This window comes from Triticum urartu, chromosome 3A (assembly GCF_056163025.1).
Source record: "Triticum urartu cultivar PI428250 chromosome 3A, HENAU_Tu73, whole genome shotgun sequence".
Taxonomy (NCBI): Eukaryota; Viridiplantae; Streptophyta; class Magnoliopsida; order Poales; family Poaceae; genus Triticum; species Triticum urartu.
Window position 1 is genome coordinate 704,044,414 of NC_141875.1, and position 22,996 is coordinate 704,067,409.

Below are 22,996 nucleotides of genomic sequence, written 5' to 3' on the forward strand. Positions count from 1 at the left end.
GACGCGAGGGACGACGTCGAGAGGGACAAATTTCCTTCTGGAAGCACTATCAGGACTGATCATCAGCTTACAGGTTTCAAGGTCTCTGTGATGCAGCTTGGAAGGAGGGTTCTGAACGGCTTTCTACAGGAATTGGTATTTATATTTGTATAATGAATAGGTGGACCAAAGAACTGATGTTATGATTTCAGCCACTTATAGTGCTGTCAACTCTACTCTCCATGCTGAAGCCAAAGCTCTGCTTCTTGCCTCTAAGCTCGCTTCTACCACTCAGCTTAACCAAGCAACACTTCTCACAGACAATCAGGTGCTTGCTAAAGTCACAGATGCTGGAGATATTCGTTGGCAAATCAGGTCAGATTTAGAACAGATAGCCAACCTCTTCAAAGCTCACTCTTTCTACATTCACCATATTAAGAGAGACTTGAATGGGATTGCTCACGGTTGTGCCAAAGATGCTCAAAAGAAGTAATCTATTGCTTCCTCTCCTACTTTCTGTACGAATTTCTTCCATAGGGGTATGCAGTGCCCTCTGTTGCTTGCCTTAAGCAACTTTGTACTTGAAGGATTCAGAATCCTTGATGTAAAATGTGTGTGAGCTAATAAATGGCACCTTTCAATGCCTTCTCAAAATAAAAAAGAAAAAAAGAGGTGAGTTAATGACGAAAGGAGTGAAGGAAGATCTGATGGACGATTTAGTTCGGCTAGAGGATTAGAACTTATACAAATTGAGAACAAAAGGGGTAACAAAAGGGAATTTAGATGTAGAAAGCCAAGAAATAGCAGCAAAGTAAACCAGAGCAGTTGTTTCTTGTTAGGCATGCATGGAAACTTTAACATCCAGAAGCTGATCCCAAATCAAAGGCAAACTGCACCTTCATTCACATCAAATCAGTGTCAAACCCCAGAGAAACCTGAAGAGGATAACCACCAAGCATTCATGGCAATGCTACACCACCACCGCAACTAAAAGGTTATAAGTTTACCGGAAACCATCTGCCTCGGCGTCAAGAGTCTCACTGCTCTAACACGCCAGGGCCAAAATAACCTCATGTCCAACTTATTAATTACTTAAAACTTATTAAGTACTGCCAGAAACTTCAGCCCGTCATGTCCAGTTGACTAAGTGCTTCCAGCATCTTCTTCAATGCGCTTCCTCCTGAGGTTGCTCCTGTCCACACGCCACTGCTTCAGGAGGTGCTCAACGGCTTCTTCCAGGGTGGCTTTCCGGTCCTCCTTGTAGTTCCACAGCTCGTTAACAGGATGGCGGCCACTGGGATTGTGCTCGTTGACTTCAAGCAGGGCCTTTGTCACCACAGCATAGATCTGTTCGCCATTTTCATCTTTCAGAGCCCGAAGCTTCTCGTCATCCTCGGAGATAATTTCCTACAATGGAGCACACACTGTTAGGTGACAACATTTTTCAAGGCAAACAAACTATTTAATTGGTTCAAACACCTGCATTTCATGAATAAGCTAAGATTGCTATTTATAGTGATTTGTTCAACCACGAGTAGCACACACTAAGATACGTTCTCAGAGGTAACACAATGAATCTATGCATTAGCTGAACACTCTACAAGCAAGGAGCCAAACTCGTGTGACACAGCATATTATTATGTTTTGAAAGTCATGCCTTAGCTAACCTGGTATTATTGATCAGTGATACACATACATGTCTAAGTTAACAGATTCAGTAATCAACCATCCATTGAATAATTAACTGTTGTACATAAAAGAGAACTAACTGACCTATGAATACATTAGTGTTATATTACAAAACTAAACCAAGCTATTAAAAAACTCACTGCAAAATCTGCATGCAGAGACCACTTGCAGCACACCATGAAGAAAAGATTGTTCTCTGCTGATTTGTTCTTTTTGGATTAATTAAGAAAATCTAGGGGAGTATATTAAACTATGCACATCTAGTTTCTACCACAGTTTATTAAGAAGCAGATGTACCAGGGAAACATTTGCAAAGCCGAAAGCCTACTGCAGAAGCAATGACGCACAATTACAGAATACTACCTCTGTCCTGGTTTATTGGTCCCCATTGTATTCTGTGCCAAATTATGACCATAAATTTAAATAATAAAATGTTTATGCATGTCACGAAAAATTATATCATTGAAAACTATGATATATTTTTTGGTGACATGCACTAACATTTTGTCAGTTAAATGTTTGGTCAAAATTTAGTACATATTACAAAGGAGACAATAAACCAGGACAGAGGTAGTATTAGAGAAAGCTGATTGTGCAGTAGCAACAGTAGAGAGATCTATACCAGCTGTTTTCCATCAACCATGATAACTTTAAAAGGGTGCCAATCTGGATTTCCTATCTCAGCCTCCCATCTTGCACAAAATAAGGCAGCATCATGCTCTGACAATTTCTGTTGGAAAGCCTTTTCAAGTGATTCCTGGTCAAGCATGCCCATCCTTTTAATGCCTATAGATGTTTGGCCAGTTATAAGATCCTGGAAACCCTGTAGAGAATGCAACAGGTTAGAAGGAGAATGAATTTCAGATGTTATGCAAAATCAATAACAGCAGCGCATCACCATCTCATGCACAGATACTGAATCAATGAGTTAACTTACACGCATCAGTGCCTTCCGAGCAAGCTGCAACTCATCGTTGGCTTTCCTTTCCTTGATAACCAAAGTTTGTGCAAATGACTGTACTGTCTCACACTGCTCTTTTAGCTCCTGAATTTGCTCAGCCATTTTCTTCTTTGATTCAGAGTCTTCATCACCTTGCATGTGTTCCATTGCTTCCCATTTGCTGTGAAGCTGTTTATTTTCTAGCTCAAGTTGCTGCATGATATTCCTTAACTCCTCTGACGTATGAAATAATATAGCGTCTTCTTTCTCCTTCTGCATTATCAGTACAGACAAACACTCAGATAGCTAAGCTTCTCAAAATCTAAAATTACAAAAAAAAAAGAAAAAAAAGATGTTACCTCATTTTTCTCTTGCCTAATTTGTGAAACCAGTTTATCAAGGGATTGGGATAGCTTTTCCTGCTCTAATTCAGCGAGTTGTAGCTCCTTCTGCCTGATTTCCTGCTCTAACTTCAATAATGGAGCAGCTTCTCTCTCCTTTTGCATTATCAATACGGAATTACGGATAAACACAAACATAAGTAGGCTTCACAACATCTATAATTGCAAAAACAAGTTACCTCATTTTTCTCTTGCTCATAGTTCCTTGCTAGCTCGTCCAGATGCTTGGAAACTGAGTCAAGATCATGCTTCTTGGACTCCAGTTCAGAACTAAGCTTTTGATTATCATTGATAATCCTCTCCGAATACCTGCAAACAACCTCCTGAATCTTACGAGCTTCTGGAAAAGAGAGGTTCATTTTGAAAAGGTTATTAAACACGTGAAAGCTCAAAGTGTGAGCAGAGAAATGCATGCATGCTGATGCGAATAGCAAAAGATAAACACAAACCTTCCTTGTAGAGCTGCTCCCTTTGCTCCGCCATTCTGTCAAAAGAGATAATACGGTTGTTATCAGCGACAATACTGTGTCACGATGGCTGTTGTGCCTCTGTCCTACTGTTTTTGTGCAAAATTTTCAAAGATTCAAACATATTCTATTTACTAGATATCAGAATGGTCCCGCCTGCCGATTTGCCCCATAAAAGAGCAACAAGGGACAAATCTGGAGCTTGCAAACCAAAAACTTGCATCCAAAACAACATCTACCAGATCAGAGTACCACCGACCAAAATATTTCACCTAATTTGGCAGCTATTGCTAAAAACAACTGATTGCAAAAAACAAGTTAAGACAAATTTGGGATTAATTTGCAGCTGGCAAACCAAGTACTTGTATCGAAAACAATATTTCCCAGATAAGGGTACTAACTACGAAAACATTTCAGCTCATTTGGCACCTATGGCTGGAAAACCCCGATTAAATCAGAAGGGTATATAAAATCAAATGCATGCACACATTCAGCATATGTTGTTCAGACGACATCCAACATGCAGTGCAAACTCTCAAAGAAGGACTATTTCCAACCATTTGTTTCGAGCATCAGGATCTGAGCGCACAGAAATCATAAACAGAGCATGCATCTCGCACCAGAAAGGCTGCGGCCGTACCGAAGCGCGTCAGGGCATGGATTTGCAAGAGAGAGACGGTACCAACTATCAATCCATGTAGGAGCAAAGGAAACCCAAACACATATAACAATCGAGGAATCCATGTAGAGCAAAAAATAAAAATAAAACAAAAACGGCGCGTTTCTTTCCAAACATCTCGTTAGGTCGTGCCAAATTTCGAGCAAACGAACAGCACCTCGAACCGCCGCTGCCTATATATCGATCCGAAATTGTAAACCCTCGTGGATCTGGATTGAACACGAGAGTACACACGACACACTAGACACTACTGCCCCCCCCCCCCCTACAAGAACATGGTCCATTACTGTTTTTGTGCAACATTCATGATTTCAAAGATTGTAACATTTTCTATTTACTAGACTAGTAAACATGCACGTGCAACGCACGTATCAAGCATTAACCATGTAATCATAAGCACATATAATAAAAATATGATATTTTCCAAAAAATATATGAATTAAATATAAATACATTGTTGCAATGTCCACTCATGTTGTGTTTTCAATGTGAGAAACCATTGCGGATTTGTGGTCGCGTTGCTGGATAATAATGTAAGTTGTTTCACCATTTAGTGTTCTTACAGGTTTTAAAAGATGATCAAATCTATTGATCTTGCACAGACATTTTTCTTTCATGGAACCATAAAATTTCAGGATTGAATCATTGGCTACATAAAGGATTACTCCCTCCGTCTGAAATACTTGTCGGAGAAATGGATGTATCTAGATTTCTCCGACAAGTATTTCCGGACGGAGGGAGTATATAGACAGGACAGTCCATCAGCAACATAGAATGGCCTCCGTGAGCATCACTCGTACCCAAATTGGCTAGCACAAATATTCAAAAAAACTGTCTAGCACACCTTGCCATCCAGTGTTTGAACTCGCCTACTGATGTGTTTATTTTATCTCTCTGCCCCCAAAAGAGCCAAATGAGGCATCCTGTTCATAGATGTAGTTTGTCCGACAACCTGAAAAGTACTTACTGTAGAACTGCACTTTCAACAATTTAGTTGTACTTGCTTTTCTAACGGGGCCAAGACTGCTAATTTTTAGACAAATGTACATTGATAATTCAATCAGTTTCCGCTATCAAATTGAGTTATTACAAGATAAACACCAACAGAAGTTCCCCTGCTTCAACACATGTCACCAATAGCAACACCTCTCAGCCTTGAAAAACAACTATGAAGAGTGTTCTTACGATACAACCATATATATGTATGCAAGCACGGCCTCAATAACTTCGCTGATATGCAAGGCAGCTCGTCAACATGTAAAACTTGCAGTGCATGACAAGCCTCTAAAATCCAAATGTTATGAAACCAATTTATCTATTTACTAAGCTTTTAGAATACTCATTTTACTAAAAATGTGGAGAAGAAAATGAAAAATGGATAAAATTTTGACGACACTCACCACGTCCAGTTTTTAGCAATAACAGTGAAACAATTAGTATGTTGCATCTTCCGGCATCATTAGTAAGCAAAGCAAAGGAATAGACTAAGCAAGTCTTCTTTACCATCCAAGGTTATCCATTTTCATACTGAGGTTACCGACTTTGTACATTCCACTGAATTGTTCTACAAAACATGAGGCCCGTATATTTCATCAGCATGGATAATTGCTATGAAAGAAAGATTTTGTACACTCAGTTCCATTGTGCTGCTAGTAGTAATGGTATTTGATGCAGATATTTAAATTCTTTTCTGATTTAGCCGAAGTGATTTGAAATATGTAACAACCAATAGTCTGCAACAACACTAACAGGCTGGAATCAGAAAAGAATTTAAATATAGCGGAAACGAATAAATGTAGTGTGGTTCTAATTATAGTTTTGATACTGCCAATGATTATTATAACTATCTTATCCTGGTAATTTTTAAAGAACCATGCTGCTAGTTCTTTATGAAGGGCCTCCAGTCAGAAGAACTGCTACCAAACCATTGTAAAGACCTCTGATCAAGACCATCACAAATATCTAGAACTTTTTACTTAGATCACTGGGAATACCATCACAAATGCTTGAGAACCTCGAGATTCAACCTGACATCATCCAAGCTTCTGATTTGGTTGTACAAAAGTCAAAGGAAATGAGCTAAAGAAGAAACCGGCAAAGCTTTAAACTGCAACAACTCCTTATGGTTCTCCCCTTTCTGAACTAAACTAACCAGCTATGCACTGTAATTATTCCAAAATGTGTCTGTTATTCTTTACACATGATACTAAAAAATCCTGTAGAAATAGAACAGTCTTGATACTTTAGATTTCTAAACAGTCATAAAGGGAAGATTTTTAAACACACATACTATATTTATTCTAAGCTCACACTGAAATGGTGGTGGTTCTTGAAATTGCTTGTCATCTGGGGGTCAAAGACAGCAACATAGATTCATACCATTTCAGAATTATACGTGTGCTAGAAATCTGCGCTTCTAAATAATAAAATTGACAAGAACATCGAATTGGGTGCACTTACAGTGGGTGAATTGATTGTATTTGGACAGCAGCAGGCAAAACATGGTCTATTACTGTTTTTGTGCAACATTCATGATTTCAAAGATTGTAACATTTTCTATTCAGCATGGTCTCGCCTGCCGATTTGCCCCATAAAAGAGCAACAAGGGACAAATCTGGATCTTGCAAACTAAACACTTGCATCCAAAACAACATCTACCAAATCAGAGTACCACCTACCAAAACATTTCACCTAATTTGGCAGCTATTGCCAAAAATAACTGATTGCAAAAAAAAAAAACAAGGTAAGACAAATTTGGGATTAATTTGGAGCTTGCAAACCAAATATACTTGTATCTAAAACAATATCTCCCAGATAAGGGTACTAACTACAAAAACATTTCAGCTCATCTGGCACCTATGGCACCAACACGCAGTGCAAACTCTACAAGAACATGGTCTATTTCAAACCATTTGTTTTGAGCACAAGGATCTGGGCGCACAGAAATCCTAAATAGAGCATGCATCTGACACAACAAAAAGGCTGCGGCCGTACCAAAGTGCGACAGGGCATGGATCTGCAAGAGGAGACCGGACCTAACTAGCAAGAGCGAGAAAACACAGAGGAGCATGTCGGAGCAAAGGAAACCCCAGACACATGTAACAATCCAGCAGTCTAGGTACAGAAAAAATAAAAATAAAACGGCGCGCTTCTTTCCAAACATCTAGCTACGTCGTACTGAATCTTGGAGCTAACGAACAGCACCTTGATCCGCCGCTGCCTATCCATCCGAAATTAGTAAACCCTCGCGGATCTGGAATGAACACGCAAGAGATAATACACTGCTGAGCAACCCCCTCCATCGCCGGCCTCTCTTCGCGCAGCCCACGCGCGGAGGGGAAAAGCGAGACGAACTGCGGCGGGCGGCGGCTCCATCCACCAACGCCACGCCCAGCGAACAATCCGTGGAGCGTAGCAAAGTAGGGGCGTGCGGGAGGAGAGCCTCACCTCCCGAGCCGGGATCGCTCGCCGGCGACAGCGGTGGTCGGTAGTGGTCTGGTGGACGAGGGTTTTTGTCTCTCCTTCTTCTCCCCCTCCGTCGTTTGGGCTGTGACTGTGCCGCACTGACGCTTGGCGTTCATTCAAGAGGGAGGGAGGGAGGTGGGCGGTAGGGACCGCTTGGTAAATTTCTTCTTCGGCGAGGGTGTCCGTGAACGACCAAAGAACACGAAACGATAATCACGCCCTCGACCGACTGTGCGACCGGCCCTCGCTGGAGCTTCGTCCACGAGGCATTGATTTTTTTTTCTTTAGTCAGGGAGGCATTTTTGGGCACTACTCTGCGCCGGTACACCGGCGCAACAATTTGGCCTGTCACTTAGGACCCTACGATTCCACATGCGCGAACGCCCAGGATCTGCTTTGCCTGTTGATTCCTCGTGTTGTCTAGCATCGTCTCATCCACAGATGGAAAATCCCCCCTCCCCCTCCCCTCCACACCTCCTGCGCGCTGCCATGGCTCGCCATAAACAAGCTGCTACCTCCCGGCGTCCTCCACGTCCATTGTCGGATGCAGCTCGCTGCACCCCTTGCTGCAGCTCGCCGTAGCCGTCGCCGTCGCCGGATGCCCTGCCAATCACGCAATTGATTTCCAGCGCCACCCACTTGTTGGATGCAACTCAATCGAGCCTAATGCAGCTTGCGATTAATTCGGTTCCAGCATACTCACACACCCATCGAACCATGGCATCGTCGTCCTCCCGGCCGGCTCAACATCGTCAACAAAGCGTAGCACTGCGTTCTAGCAGAAAAACAAATCTGTGCACTAAGAAATTCAAGAAAAGTCAGTTGAAGCAAAAACATAAGCCGCTTCCAGCAAAACAAATTGCAGGGTTCCAGCAAAAACATGGATCTTTGTCTACAGGTCGTAGCAATATTTCTGGCCGATCGTAGCAAAACCAAAAGCTAGTTCCAGCAAATGGCCACCATGGTTGCAGCAGCCTCAGAGGCGTGGTTCATTGTCGGCAGCTGCGGGCTTCCAGCATCTTGCCGCCAAGGTTCCAGCATCTGACACCACGGTTCCAGCTTCCAGCAATTACGGTTGTAGCTATTTCTACGGTTTGAAGGTTTTTCTCATGGCCATTGAAGCTTCCTCCTTCATCAGTTGAAACTTTTTCCCGCACAGCTCTAAGATTATTTTCGCGGTTGAAGCTTTTTATCCACGTCCATTGAAGCTTTTCACCCATGGTTGAAGCTTTCTCCCTCGGGGATTGAAGTTTTGTTACAAACCGGTTGAAGCTTTTTCCGCGGTTGTAGCTATTTTCATGCCTAAAATTTCTACGGTTGAAGCTTTTTTCATGTCGGTTGAAGCTTTTCTTTATGTCGGTTGAAGCTTTCACCAGCATCCCCACCGCTAGTCGAAGGACGTCTCGCTGCTGGTCCCAGCATTGCGCACCAACGGTTCCAGCTTTTGCTCTTGCCGATTGCAACATGCAGTGTTGTTGGTTCCAGCATCTCTGTCGTTGTCGTTGTTCTTATGCTTGGCTCACATCAATGGTGACGCCAGTCACACCAAAGACCTCAGCCTCGTCGTGATGCGCCGCACCGCCGTCACCCACCTCTCTCTCTTCTATCTCCTGCGCGTGGCCTACCTAGCACCATCATCGCGCCCTCCCGCTCACCACGCATCCCCCGGGCACCGCTCGCACCAGCACAGGTGCGGCTGTTATTCCTCGCTAGCTGGAGGAGGAGGAAGAAAGCAGTATGGCTAGGAGAGGTGCGGTGGCGGGCTCTCACCGGATGCACAATTTCTGGCCGGGGTTAATGGAGGAAGAGAAGCGGAGAAGAAAGGAGAAGAGACGATGTGTTGGGAATAAGAACAGAGGGAAAAGGTGTTGGAAGGGATAAGGTGTGTGGGTCTGGACGTACGCGCGTGAGGAAGGCGACCGGCCAAGTGTTCGGCCGGTCAGCCGCCGTTCCTAAACGTTTACCCATTAATTTTCGACCCTCTTAGTTGGCGAACTCGCAATTGCAGTTTTTTTTACAGTTTCTTCATGGAAATGATATTTTTCTTCTAAAATTATTGCAGTTCAAGGACTGGGTGGGCCGCGGCCCACCTTGAGATTTTGGGCTGGCCTATATATAGTATAGGTTATTAGGAGTCATGGGATGTGACACTGACTGACCTGGGTGATGGTACCGGTATTAGTGCGTTTGAAAGAGGACTGCCATCTAACAGTAAATTTTGTCTAAAAACCTACCTGATTCCATCTCAAGCAAGCTCCTACCAGCAAACATCTTGAGTTGGTGATAAAGCACAAGCATCATAAGACCGAAGCAACCAAAAGGCACAGGGCATGAGCGCCAAGGAGCAAGCAAGCAAGCAGTGTCCATGGGAACGTTCTGGTTTCTGTTACCGCGACTTCGAAGTTATTTCCCCAAAACAGCACGTGCCGCTGACACCAGGCACAAGGGGGAAATCACTCAGCGCCGACAGGAGGCACTCTTAGAGCATCTCCAACGCGGGCGCTAACAGTGGGCCTCAGGATTTGTTTCCCAGTCAATCGGCGGTTACCACGCTTAATCCTGACATCGGCTGCCGCGTCGGCGCAAAACTAGGAGGCGGGTGCTAGGCCTTTTTTTTTTGACAAGCTGAGACTACGCGTTGTTTCAAATCCAAGTATTAGCACCGGTCGTTAACGCCTTGTATTGTGGAACAGGTGGCGCTTAGCATTTTTTATTTTTCTGATACTTTTCTTATGCGTTTAAGTGTCTAGATAAACGCCTCCCATTGGAGATGTCCTTATTACATTGATCGATCGATGGCACGAACGCCAGCGCATTTCGTTTGGGTTTACACTGAGAGAGGCGTTTGCGTTTGAGCAGCAACTTTCCTCACAAGCTGGACAGGTACACCTGCCACCCTTGGACGCGGTACTCCCTCGCCGTCTGCTCGGGGTCGCTCGCCTTGAAGCCCTTCCCGATGCTTCACCTTATACAGGTGCTAAGATTACCAACTAAGCAAAAAATCTGATATGGTATACTAGTTAAGAAGAGAGAGAGTAGTATGATGGCCCAGGAAGAAACGGTGCTAAGCACGTGTACGTAGGTGGAAGCAAATTCCGAATTTACAACTAATTAAATGCGTGAAGCTTAGCACCCAAAAGCTTAGCACCTATGTATTGACGACTTAAATTGCTAAGGCATTTAATATACTTAACACCTCATTTACTATACCTTTGCATTGGAGGAGGTCTGATGATCCCGCGCCCAACTATGATTATGTCGCTGCCTCTGTCGTTTATGACCTGTAAGAAACAACCAAGTTGCAGGTGAGACACAACATCAGGTAGGCAGACCACAACGGTACAGAAGAACTCAAGTTCTGAAAAACTCCCAAAGAATATGTCCCGCTACAAAATACTACTTGTACAGTATACCAAACAGGAAACAAACTATGTGGTGCATGAGAATCCAAAATTAAATGTTATCACCCAAGGAAATTCTTAAGCTAAGGACCACATAGGCGAGACCTGCTTATTGTGTTATTCGTGTGAGCATGAGAAAAATATAGCCAAACTACTGGACAATACTGGGTTATCTCAACATCAGTCAATACTCCATACCAGCACACAGCTGTGCAATATTTCTACAGCAGCAACTAGCAAGATCTCAACAACTTACAGATATTACACCAGTAAATATGGCCGTACTAAATCCAAAGACACGTCACCTTCAAGCTTTGCAAGTACTTCCTCCGCCCCATAATATAAGAGCGTTTTTGACACTAATTTAAGAGCACTTTTGATGCTAGTGAGCATTTTTGACACTACACTAGTGTAAAAAATGTTCTTATATTATGAGACGGAGGGAGTACTATATTAACCAGCACACAGCACAATAACAAAATTCTGGTGCAGCATAGTAAATACAAAAATAATACTGTGAAGTCAAACTTCATGAAAGCTCCACGGAAAATTGAATGCATTAACATATGTGAAGAAAGCACTTTGTAAAGTCAAGGTTAAACTCACTGAATAGGGAGTGGTGTATTGTTGCCCAAGAGCATCTCCTCCAGAAACCATCTGCACTCCAGGGCTGGCATGGATGAACGCTGGGCTTGATGGTGCCACCGACCACGATGCAGGATTTACTGATATAAACCCAATCACAAAATCAGAATGTTGCTCAGCAATCTTTACAGCTGCTGCAGTGTAATCTCCTTGAGCAAGGTTGCCAGCTGAGCTCATTTTAGCAAGCAAAAGTAGCCCTCTTCCTTTCGGTAAACCCTTCAAAATACCACAACAGAACAGTTATAGTGAGCACTACAATACACAAGCTATTCAAAGCTGCAATTATAATATTTACTGTTTATAGGACATTTAAAGTGTACTATACCTTAAGCTTCAAGCCATCAACAATCCCAGGCCCAGGAATTACATGGGCTTTAACAATATGAGCCCATTCTAATATGCGGAATATTCCTCTGAAATAAAGTTTTAAAAAAATCTAAGCATACTGCATACATATGCAAACAGAAAGAGAAGAAGGTTTATAGTGCCTTTTCTCACCCTTCATATTGCATAGTTACTGTGTTACCAATGTCAACAAACTTGCGGTCTTCAAAGATCAAAAAGTTGTGCTTCTCAGCAATCTAAAAAAAAAAGAGAAAGAGCTCCATTATTATATACTAAGCTTGTTTCACATAAATTACGAATTCATGTGAAAGCATGACGGATAATTATACAAAAGAAGGCTAAGTACGTATATTGTCACTTTAGAAGCAACAAGAGAGGGTAATGAATCAAAGGTTCATTTCTGAACTTAGTATGGTTTCTACATGATTGTGCAAACAGAACATTGTTCTCAATAGTGGTTCTATGGCTCATTCTAAGGAATCAAAGGTCCTTCCAGTTTTTTCAATATATACTAAGCTTGTTTCACATAAATTATGAGTTCATGTGAAAGCATGACGGATGCATTGAAATGCAAATGATACACACCGGATATGAAGATTGTCATACCCGATAGGACAAAGTCTATACCACAAGAAAAGCGTGGACTGTTACTGGATTGCCATTGGTGTAAAGGTTAAAAATGCTAACTAGATTATTGACTCTAGGGCAAGTGGGATACTGTTGGAAATATGCCCGAGAGGCAATAATATATGTATTATTATATTTCTGTATTCATAATTAAAGAGTTTATGTTTCATGCTATAACTACTATAATTCTGAAATATGTGATTCAGTTGAAAACACATATGCACGTGTAAAATGATAAACTGTTAAATGAAAGGTTCCTAGTCTTGCCTCTAGGACTAGCTCAAGTGTTGTTGGTGATCATGTTTTCCGGATCTTAGGATATCGTTAAGTATAATGATGATCCTAAAACAATATTGAGATTATGACGTTGGAAGAACAATCATATTGAACTGACCCAAACTTGTCTGTTATGAATTGGGTCAATATCGTCTGTAATCAATTGTAATAATACGGAGTGTTGACGTGTGAAATTGTAATAATACGGAGTGTTGACGTGTGAAATTGCTCCTTAGACCATGAGAGTATCATAGTCACTTCTTACCGTACGGTGGGCTTTGGGGTTGCTCAAATGTCACCTGTAACATGGTGATCATAACTACAACTTATAGATTCATCGAAAGGTTTGACAAGAGACTAGATAGCATGAGAATGAGATTTGCTCCTCCGACGATGGAGAGATATTCTTAGGACCCTCTCGGTGTAACGTCGTCAATCATCGTCTGACGAGACACAGATGACTTCATCACGAGGATGCCAAATGTCGTGTCCAGACCGTTTTGGACCATAACAGAATCCGCATACGAGTTGGAGGGGCACTTTTGTGGGATTTTTTAGTCCTTATATACGAATCTGTTCCCACCCCTACAAGTTTATGTATAAATTGTGGTATTAACTCATATATAAATCATATGAAAATATACTTCACAATAAATCTGATGTTATTGATTTTTGTTGTTGTATAAATATTTTTTAATGTATAACTTTTGAATAAAACTCCGGTGAGACCTAACCACTACTTGGATGACCAGGATGCTTTTGATCAGACGGTCTACTCTCTTTTTTGAAACGGAGGCAAAAGCTTTGCCTCATCTCATTAATAAAGAAGGAGTATAGAACAAAGTCTCAATGAGGGTCATTACTCCTCAACAAATGCGAAAACAAAACGGGCTACTCTCACGGCATCAAGGATCCCAAGTGTTTAGCCCCGGCCAGAACCCAATTCCTGGCCTCCACCTTGATGCCCTCTAGCACCGTGGTTGGCATTGAGGATTTCTTTTGGAACATCCTCGCATTTCTCTCTTTCCAAACCTTCCAAGAGACTAGCATTACAAGCGAAGAGATCGTCTTCCTCCGGTGTCCGCGGCCAAGGATCGTTCTAGTCGACCACTCATGGACCGAAGAGATTCCAACCCAATCGGCGGTGTCGAGCTCCGGCGTGTCAAGCCAACATCTCACCGCATTCCAAATGCGCATGGAGAACCTACACTGGAACATAATGTGTGCCGCCGTCTCCGGCTCCCTTTTGCATAGTTGGCATAAATTGCAATTTGGCCACCCTCGCCGTTGTAGCTGGTCTGCCGTCCAAACCCTGTTCTTGTTGATGAGCCACGCGAAAAACTTGCACTTGGGGGGTGCCCAGTTTCCCCATATCACTTTCTTCATGTTGGTTGCCACCGCCCCTTCGAATTGCACCTTGTAGGCCGAGGCAGACGAATATGTGCCATTGGTCGTGAGGTTCCACTTTATGTCATCGGCCAGGTCATCTCGAAGTTCAACTTGGCTGAGCTTCTCCCAAAGCGTGCAGAACTGTGCAATATGGTCAACTGAAAGCCCATCCTCCATTTTAATCCAGTGCACCCAATTTTGATCCTGCATGGCCTCCTTTACAGATTTATTCTTGTTGGATGAGCTCGCGAACACGAGCGGGGTGATGTCCTTGGGTTTCTTTCCTTCCATCCACGGTGAGTGCCAGAAATGCGCCATCCGACCATCCCCCACGGTGATAGTAGTCGCCGCATAGAAGAGCTCTCTGTCCATGGAGTCGCATGGGTTTCCCAAGCCGACCCATGGTTTATCGGGTTCCTTCCATTCGTACCATAGCCATCTCAGGCACAAAGCTCTCGCATATAAGTGAAGGTCGAGGACTCCCAAGCCGCCAAGGCTCTTTGGTCTGCACACGGCCTTCCAGTTGACCTTGCATTGCCCGCCAGAGACCTTCTCCGCTCCCGCCCAAAGGAAGGCCCTCTCGAGCTTATTGAGATTGCTCAGAGTACTCTCAGGAAGTTTAATCGTTGTGGCATGGAAAGTGGCCTGGGAGGTGGTCACCGATCTAACCAACTCGGTTCGCCCAGCCGCCATGATGAACCGGCCCTGCCAAGGAACCAAGCTCCCTGCAGCTTTGTCTACCAAGTGTTGAAGATCAATTTTCCTGAGCCGGTGAACGGACAGCGGGAGGCCGAGGTAGCGCATTAGGAAAGTAGCACGCTTGGCCGAAAAGCCCTCAAGAACGGCATTCAGGTCAATGCCGCTACAACTAATAGGAACCACCGAGCTCTTTTCGAGGTTCGTTGTGAGACTGGTGACTTCGCCAAACCCAGCTAGGATGGAGGTTAATTGCTGGATGTCCTCCTTGAAAGGCGCCACAAATATGGCGGCATCATCGGCATATAGCGAGGAGCGCATGCAGGTGGCCCTGCCCCCTATCCGGTGTAGCTTGCCCTGTCTTGTGGCGGTGTCGAGAATGCTCTGGATAGGGTCAATGGCCAGGACAAATAGAAGGGGGGAGAGCGGCTCTCCCTGCCGGAGGCCCACACCGTGCCACATAGGCTCACCCGGAATCCCATTGAGAAGGACTCTGGATGAGGACGACCGCAGCAGGGCGGTGAGCATATCTCTGAACTGTGTCGGGAAACCGCGTTGACTGAGAAGGCTGAGCAAGTAGTCCCATCTGACAGAATCAAAAGCCTTTTTTATGTCTAGCTTGAAGAGGAGGGTAGGCTTCTTTAACCGGTGCATCCGCCGAGCAAGGTTGCGCACGTACATAAAATTATCGTGGATGCTTCTGGACTTGATGGAGGCGCTCTGGCTACGGGATATCAGAGTGTGCATGAATGGTGCTAACCGAGTTGCCATCATCTTGGCCACAATCTTAGCCACCGCATGGATGAGGCTGATTGGTCTGAAGTCAGAGATGCTCTCCGCCCCATCTTTCTTGGGAAGGAGAACTACGTTAGCCGTATTCACCCATTGGAAGTGCTCAGAACGTAGGTCGGCAAAACTATTGACCACAGCCATGATGTCCGCCTTAATGACCTCCCAAGAAGCCTTGAAAAAGGCCCCCGTAAAGCCATCCGGCCCCGGGGCTTTATCCTTGGGCATGTCTCCTATGGCGTCAAGGGCCTCATGCTCGCTGAACGGTTCATCCAGGCTGGACAGATCGCACTGATTGAAGTTTATGTTGTTCCAGTTAAGGTTGCTATGCGGTCGAGGCTTCTTTTGCAGCATAGCGGAGAAGTGGTCATGAACCACCTTCTCCTTCTCCTCGTGTGTGCAAGCCCAAAGAGCCCCCACCCGCAGCCTGCGGATGAAATTCTTCCTTCTCCGTGCGTTCACTTTAATGTGGAAGAACTTTGTGTTGGCGTCACCCTCCTTCAGGTTCCTGATCCTCGAGGCTTGCCACTTCCTTGCCCTCTCCAGAATCGCATAGCCAATGACTCTCCTCTTGAGCCTCATCCTCAAATCCCATTCCTCCGGAGAAAGAGGCCTTAGATCCATGGCCATGTCAAGCCTGAGGATAACCTCCAAAGCCATCGTGAGTTGTAGCTTCGCACTAGAAAAGAAACTATTGCTCCATCTTCGCAGCGCGACGCCGAGCCGACGAAGCTTTTCGGCAAGTATTCGGCAAGGCTCAGTGTGCTTGGTAGGCTTTCCCCACACCTCCACAACAACCTGACCAAAGCCCGGCAACTTAATCCAGAAATTCTCAAATCTGAAAATCCGGGGCTTCTTTGGCCCATATTCGCTAGCTAGGATGAGTGGGCAATGATCAGAGAGAGAAGTTGCCATGGCGGAGTGGACGTGGGAACTGAACTGGATATCCCAGTCGGAGTTGCAGAAAAAAGTATCGAGCTTGCACAGCGTAGGATCAAGCCTCTCGTTGCTCCACGTAAATTTACGATTTTGCAAATGTATCTCCTTTAGCTCACAGGCATTCAGGGCGTTGCGGAAGCGATTTATGCATGAGATATTTGCGTTCCTCTTGTTTTTGTCCCGCGCCTTATATATCTGGTTGAAATCCCCGTTTGCAAGCCATAAGGTGCCGGCTGCAGGTTTCTGGGCTAGCAACTCCGCGAAAAAAATCATCTTTTCTTCTACTGTCCGTCGGGCCATACACTGTGGTCAGCTTGAAAGAGATGTCGGAGTTGAGGAGCGTGATCGTGGCCGACAGGTAGAACTCCCCCACGGCGATGTCAGAGGCGCTGATGGTATCTTCGTTCCAAAGCAAGATTATTCCTCCCCTAGTACCCAAAGCTGGCAAAAAAGCGAAGCCTTTCAGCCTATATCCACCAAGATAGGCCGATGTGGCCGCGTCCAGGGCAGCTAACTTGGACTCCTGAATGCACAGCAGGTTGCAGCGGGACGCGGAGATGGCCTCATGCACGGTAGTTCTGCGATCCGGACAATTTAGTCCTCGCACATTCCAACTGATAATGCTTAGGTTGTGTTCACTCATCTAGACAATTTTGGCATCAGAGAGACCGTGGCAAAGAACCACTTCATTACATCAAGGCATACAGCCGGTTGCAAGTACAGGAACGGACACAACCATACATGAGGAACAACAGCCATCGAACAGGGATTGGCTTCACACAGAAAAGAGAACTTGGACTGGACTAACATCTCGAACTAAAAGGACTCGAACATGACTACTACCAGGCGGACAATCAAACAGCAGCAGTGTCGTCTAGCTGCACAGCCTCCTCGTGGTCCAGCCCCTCTGCTCCACCATGCTCCAGAAGGGCGTCTTCTACGGCTGTTGCAAGATCACAGTCCAGGCGAAATAGTGCACGGAGTGCCCCGACAGCAATGGGAGGTAGCTGTCCTCGAAACAGCTCAGCGAACTTGGAGATGACCTCTTCAGTGATCTGGTTTCCTTCGTGCGTGATCCCCACATGTTGGCACAGAATCTTTTGAGCCATTTGAGCCACTAGTGTTCCTCTGTTTTTTGCCTTTAGCCGGGCGCTGCGCCTGCTCAGCGAGAACCCCGGCGCCAAAGTCTTGCGCCTAGCTGCATGGTCCACCCTCTTGGTGGGTTGCGGCGTAGGGAGCAAGGGGGCCTCCCTCTGCACAAACAAGGGTGTGGAGATGGCATCTTCAGGGCTCGGTGACCCCAGCGGGGTGGAAATGATTGGTGATGTCTCTGAAGGCTCATCCGCCGTAAAAGGCATAGTAGAGCAGTTGGCCTGGCCTGGAAAAGTGTTTGGCACATGCAGCGGCGTCCTGGGCGACCTAGCAGCAGCCTCTAGCGCTGCTGCACACCTGGCTCCCCCTTGCAGAGAAGCCTCGCGCGTGAGCAGCCTCAGCTGGGCCACCTCCGGTTCAGCAGCAGCTCGTGCCCCAACCGAAGTAGTCCTGGACGGCGTAAAGCTGGGAGTGCCAACGGTAGACGACGACGGGGTGACCACGGCCGTGGAGTGGACACCCAGGCATCATGCAACCGCCCTCTTAAGGCGCCAGGCGAGGGCAGCAACAGGTGAGCGGCGCTTGTCAGGTGTCCTCGCCACGGTTCTGGAACTGCGGCGTCTTGTGGAGACTGGTGACATGGCCCGACGACGGCGTCCCGAGGCAGGGATGACTGCACCTCCGGGCAACAGCTGCACCTTGGACAGGTCGATCCTTCGGCCGCCCTCCTCATGCCGACGCCCATCGCGGCGGTAGTCCCGCCGGTCCTCGCGGCGCCCATCCTCCGCCCGCCTATCCGCAGCCCGCGACCGGCTATGGAAGAATCGATCACGCCAGGAGGTAGGACGGTCGTCTCGGCGCCCGCGGCGATCTTCCTCTCGGCTCCGGTCCTTGTTGCCGCGGCGGTCTCTGCCATTATCATCACGCCGCCGACCACCACCTCCATTGCTGGGCGGCCGACGCCCCTGGTCGCGCAGCGCGGCCTCGCCGTCGATGATCCCGTGCACCCAGTCATAGCGGTCGGGGCTGCGTGGCCTCGACGGGATGGACCCGTCCTCGTACGGGGTGAAGTCTTCTAGCCTGTCCAGATGGACTATGACCCTGTAGGTGAGCCCCTTGCGCCCGCCCATGGCCGATGTAGACACAACGACCTCGCTGCCGACGATGTTCACCTACATGACCTTGGGGATAGTGGAGGGGTTGACGCACCATGCCCAGAGGTCCAAAGTGGTCGCGTCCACCTTCTGCAGTGTGGCAATGTCAAAGTAGTGGAGGATGCACGAGCTGCCGATGATCTTGCCGACCGCCTCCTCCGACCATGCCTGCAACGGCACCTCCTCAAGGCACAAGTGGACATGGTGGTGGAAGGACGCAGCATCCGCCCTGGTCAGCGGCCTCCAGTTGGCCGCATGGATGTCAAGGTCCCCATGAGAGAACCTGCCTGGTGCCGCCGTCATCAAATCCCGGTGATGCGGGAAGGTGAACTTGACGAAAAAATCCTCCGGGTAGTGGGGGACGACCGTGATGTCTGCCTTTGGCACCCTGGTATAGCGGTGGATCGCCTCCTCCATGGTGGCCGCGTTGATCCGCGGGCGGTTGCCGCCGAGCCAGACCAGAGCAGCAACGTTGGCGAGCGCCGCCGCCTGCGCGTCCATGTCTGGCGTGGACGCCATGACGACAAACCCCTCCGCGGGACACGAGGCCGGCTCACCCAGTCGTGGCATGGCAGCCGGCACCAGGGGGCGCGGGCGAGGTGGAAAGGGCACGGTGGGAGCGCGTCGAGCGCGAAGCTGCTGCAGCCTGGTGGAACACTCTCGGAGCCGGTGGCCTTGCCTGTTGCAATAGTCGCAGACGATGGGATCCCTGCAGTCCACGGATATATGCCCGCGTTGCTTGCAGCGATGGCACTTGCGTTTATGAGGCTTCACCGCCCTTCTGTCTCTCCATGAAGTCGCTCGATTCCCGGCGCCAGATGACGAGACGGCCGCGCGGCGCGGCTGCCCCCTCTGACCACAGACGCCTTGATGGCGCCACCAATGCGCCGGGCGCACCACCTGCCACTGGTGTGCGTTGTTGTCTGAATAGGAGTTGGAAGGGCGACCGGCGAGGGATGCCCATGAATGCACAGGCGCGGGCGCAGCTGGCCGAGGATCAGTAGCATGAATGCACCCAGTAGACGGATACGCATCAGAAGCTTCATTGAATGGTGGCGCAGCTGCACATCCCCGGCCCGCATCAATGCGGCTGGAGGAGATCTCGAAGCTCACGCGCTTGGGCCCAGAGACGCCCCGCGCTCCGCCCATAGCCGCCGCCCCGTGCTCAGGCGACTCCGGGACGACTGATGAGCCCGAGCGGAGCACCCGACGCGGTGACAGATCTGGATCCCACGCTGGATCCCGCGGCGGAGGGGGAGGGGGCGTGGGGAACCCGGGAGGGCGCCGCAGGGAGGGAGTGGAGGCGGGGTCCACCTGGACCGACACCGCCTGGATTTTGGTGGCTGCAGCCGCCGGAGCGGACGGACGCGGGTGGGTGGCTGTGGTCGCCGGAGCGGGTTCGCAGGGGGGGGGGGGGGGGGCATGTTAGACTTGACAGTCTACTCTGATAGGAAGCAAAAAAATCAATCGTGAGACGCTTACTGGTGCGCCGTATTATTATTATTTTTGGTGGGTGGTGCTCCGTAGTTGTGAATGGGCAAGGTTGACCTGTTCCTACGTGACTAACCAACCGATTAGAATGAGGCGAGCCCCATGTGGATTGATTTGGCGGGTTTCTTGGATCCATCGTGCGCCATCGTGGCGTGAGATGGGCCTCCAGTTTTCTACGTGCGCCATCGTGGCCTGAGATGATACGTACAATACAATAGCTCGACGTCGTATACGCGTTGCCTTCTGCTAAAAGGAAAAAAAAAGCGCGTTGCAAATTTCATTGATTCTTTCGTATTTACCGCGTAATCTCTACACCATAAAACCACTCTTCTGCCTTTCGCATATACTCGTACTATACACAACATAGTAGTTCCCCAGTTCCCTAGCTAGACTCTGCCGACCATCAATTCTTCCTTGCTACCGCGCGCGCCATGGCTCAGCAATACGTGCCGGTGGCAAGTGTCGAAGATCCGGAAATCCAAGGAAGCCCCGGCAATGGCAGTGGCAGCTCGTCCAGCTGGATCGAGAAGGTGCAGGAGAAAATCAACGAGGAAGCTGAGGGCGTTACCCTGAGCATCCATACCTGCTACTCCCCAAGGCTCGACTCCGTTGGTACTACCAACCCGTCAATTTTCAAGCTTCGCCACCGCGCCCCCGTTGGCGTAGCGCCCATGCCCACGCTTCCGCAGGCGGCCGCCTCGCCGGCCTCGGATCACACCGAGCACGCAGCCAGCAGCATCATGGTCGCCGCTGTCGGGCCGTACCACCGCCCGTCGTCGGACTCTCTCATCACAGATGCCAAGAAGTGTGCCATCGTCAAGTTCCTTGCTAGCCAAGGCCAAGGGTGCGGCCTCGACACCGCCGACTTTCTTCGTTGGGCCAAGGACAGTGATGCCCAAGTTCGCAGCTGCTACGAGGCTGGCTCGTTTACCATGAGCTCTGAGGAGCTCGCCGAGATGCTTCTGCTCGACGGTTGCCTGCTCATCTTGGCCGTCTTCCTGCTCAGGTCGGGCGTGCAGGCGGCGCCGGCGCCGCTGGCCCATGCCCCTCTTGGCCGTCTTCCTGCTCAGGTCGAGCGTGAGAAGCAGTTCAAGTACTTGTCCGCGGACATGTGCCGGAACATGAAGCAGACCAGGCTGGACCTGCTGACGCTGAGCAACCAGATCCCCTTCTTTGTGCTGGCCGAGCTTCACACACGGTTGAAAGGAACCTTCTTCGAGGGAATCAGTCGCGGCATAAAAGAGCTTGCTCTCTCCTGCTTCGACGACATCCAGCCGCCCCCCAGGCGCAACATGAAACAATCCGAAGCAGCAGGAACCACCACCCGGACCCGGTTCCCGAAAGTAGTTCATCACCTCCTGCATCTTTTCCACTCGTCCAGGGTGCCCCAACACACCCACATGCTGCCCAACGATTCTTCCTCCCTGCACGCCGAGCCAGAGTCGCACCTCCCCTGCGCGACCTGGTTCGAGGAGTGGCGGACCAGTTTCAGCAAGCAGGCCGCTCCGGGCGGCAGCTCGTTACACATCGTCTTCAAGAGGAACATGATGGACGTGCGAGGGGTGATGCACGTCCCTGCCCAGCACATCCACGGCTACAGCGAGTCCGTCTTCCGCAGCCTCATCGCGTTCGAGCAGAGCTACCAACAGTGCGGCCTCGGCGTCACCGCCTACTCCATCTGCATGGCTCGGCTGCTGCAGACCGAGGCCGACGCCAAGCTGCTGAGGGAGCGCGGGATCCTGGCGCACACACACCAGACCGACAAGGAGATCGTCAACCTCTTCACTGGACTCGCAGATGAGTACAGCAACACAATCTATACCAAAGACCTGCTCCGCCTCTGCAAGGACGTGTCGGCGCATCATAAGAGCACAGCCGCCAAGGCCATCAAGTGGGTCAGGCTGCAGTGCTTCCCCAGGCAGTCTGTCACCTTCTTCGTCATCTTTGGCGCTTTGATCTCCTTTGCCACGGTTATCAACACGGGGTACTCCGTCTATAGGTTCTATCACCCACTCCCGGTCAAGTAATAGTGGGCACAGATCTGGAAACACCCCAACTTACAGAGCTGGTGGCGAAGCTATGGGAGGTGGCTAAGTTATTCAGTTTAGGTCAAATGAAATACGGTTTGTAGACAGGCCACTTTGTGATGTAAAAGACTGTATCGAGCACATCGTGCTTTCCTCCTGCAATACAACAGATACACAATGCTTGTTGTGTATGCCTAGAAGAAATGAGACTAATCTATATATATAGCTATAAAGTATGATGTGTTTCTCTGAATTTTGGTCCGTTCATCATATAGAATTATTTTCTTTTGTACCTATCTGACATGTCCACCTATGAATAAATTTTTGGGTTGGCCCTCCAAACCGTGTAGTGAACGGCCTACGCCGCATCTTTTTTTCTTCTTCGATTGGGCCATGGGGAGTTAGACCACTACATGGGCCAAGTGGCCTGCTCCAAACCATGTAGTTAATGGCATATATTCTATGTTGGTATAGAATAGTACCACCTCGCCTCCTTAAAACCAAA

At 47.9% G+C, this 22,996-nt stretch overlaps 3 protein-coding genes across 3 annotated transcripts; 1 reads left to right on the forward strand and 2 right to left on the reverse strand.

The window, feature by feature from the left end:
• Positions 1-832: 832 nt before the first annotated feature.
• LOC147981895 (factor of DNA methylation 2-like) lies at positions 833-7,700 on the reverse strand. The gene is made up of 7 exons (XM_087514149.1): positions 7,603-7,700; positions 3,459-3,493; positions 3,189-3,349; positions 2,968-3,105; positions 2,606-2,881; positions 2,291-2,491; positions 833-1,386 (listed from the first exon to the last, which is right to left on the reverse strand). The coding sequence occupies exons 2-7, from the start codon at positions 3,490-3,492 to the stop codon at positions 1,123-1,125; spliced, it is 1,074 nt and encodes a 357-aa protein (XP_087370275.1). The 5' UTR covers position 3,493; positions 7,603-7,700; the 3' UTR covers positions 833-1,122.
• A 2,701-nt stretch (positions 7,701-10,401) lies between these two features.
• Positions 10,402-12,242, reverse strand: LOC147981896 (uridine 5'-monophosphate synthase-like). Its single transcript, XM_087517236.1, has 5 exons — positions 12,165-12,242; positions 11,992-12,079; positions 11,628-11,882; positions 10,853-10,901; positions 10,402-10,565 (listed from the first exon to the last, which is right to left on the reverse strand). The coding sequence occupies exons 1-5, from the start codon at positions 12,176-12,178 to the stop codon at positions 10,489-10,491; spliced, it is 483 nt and encodes a 160-aa protein (XP_087373362.1). The 5' UTR covers positions 12,179-12,242; the 3' UTR covers positions 10,402-10,488.
• An 8,584-nt stretch (positions 12,243-20,826) lies between these two features.
• On the forward strand, positions 20,827-22,720 carry LOC147981897 (UPF0481 protein At3g47200-like). Its single transcript, XM_087517237.1, has one exon. The coding sequence runs from the start codon at positions 20,896-20,898 to the stop codon at positions 22,489-22,491; it is 1,596 nt and encodes a 531-aa protein (XP_087373363.1). The 5' UTR covers positions 20,827-20,895; the 3' UTR covers positions 22,492-22,720.
• Positions 22,721-22,996: the final 276 nt, after the last annotated feature.

Excerpts from the sequence above, each read along its gene's own strand:
- LOC147981895 (XM_087514149.1), bottom strand. The coding sequence starts at position 3,492 with ATGGCGGAGCAAAGGGAGCAGCTCTACAAGGAAG. Across the intron at positions 3,106-3,188 it reads ATGAGCAAGAGAAAAATGAG|GAGAGAGAAGCTGCTCCATT; the intron begins GTAACTTGTTTT and ends ATAATGCAAAAG. Across the intron at positions 2,882-2,967 it reads TTAGGCAAGAGAAAAATGAG|AAGGAGAAAGAAGACGCTAT; the intron begins GTAACATCTTTT and ends CTGATAATGCAG.
- LOC147981896 (XM_087517236.1), bottom strand. Across the intron at positions 10,902-11,627 it reads AATACACCACTCCCTATTCA|GTCATAAACGACAGAGGCAG; the intron begins GTGAGTTTAACC and ends TGTTTCTTACAG. Across the intron at positions 10,566-10,852 it reads CATAGTTGGGCGCGGGATCA|TCAAGGCGAGCGACCCCGAG; the intron begins TCAGACCTCCTC and ends TCGGGAAGGGCT.
- LOC147981897 (XM_087517237.1), top strand. The coding sequence starts at position 20,896 with ATGGCTCAGCAATACGTGCCGGTGGCAAGTGTCGAAGATCCGGAAATC.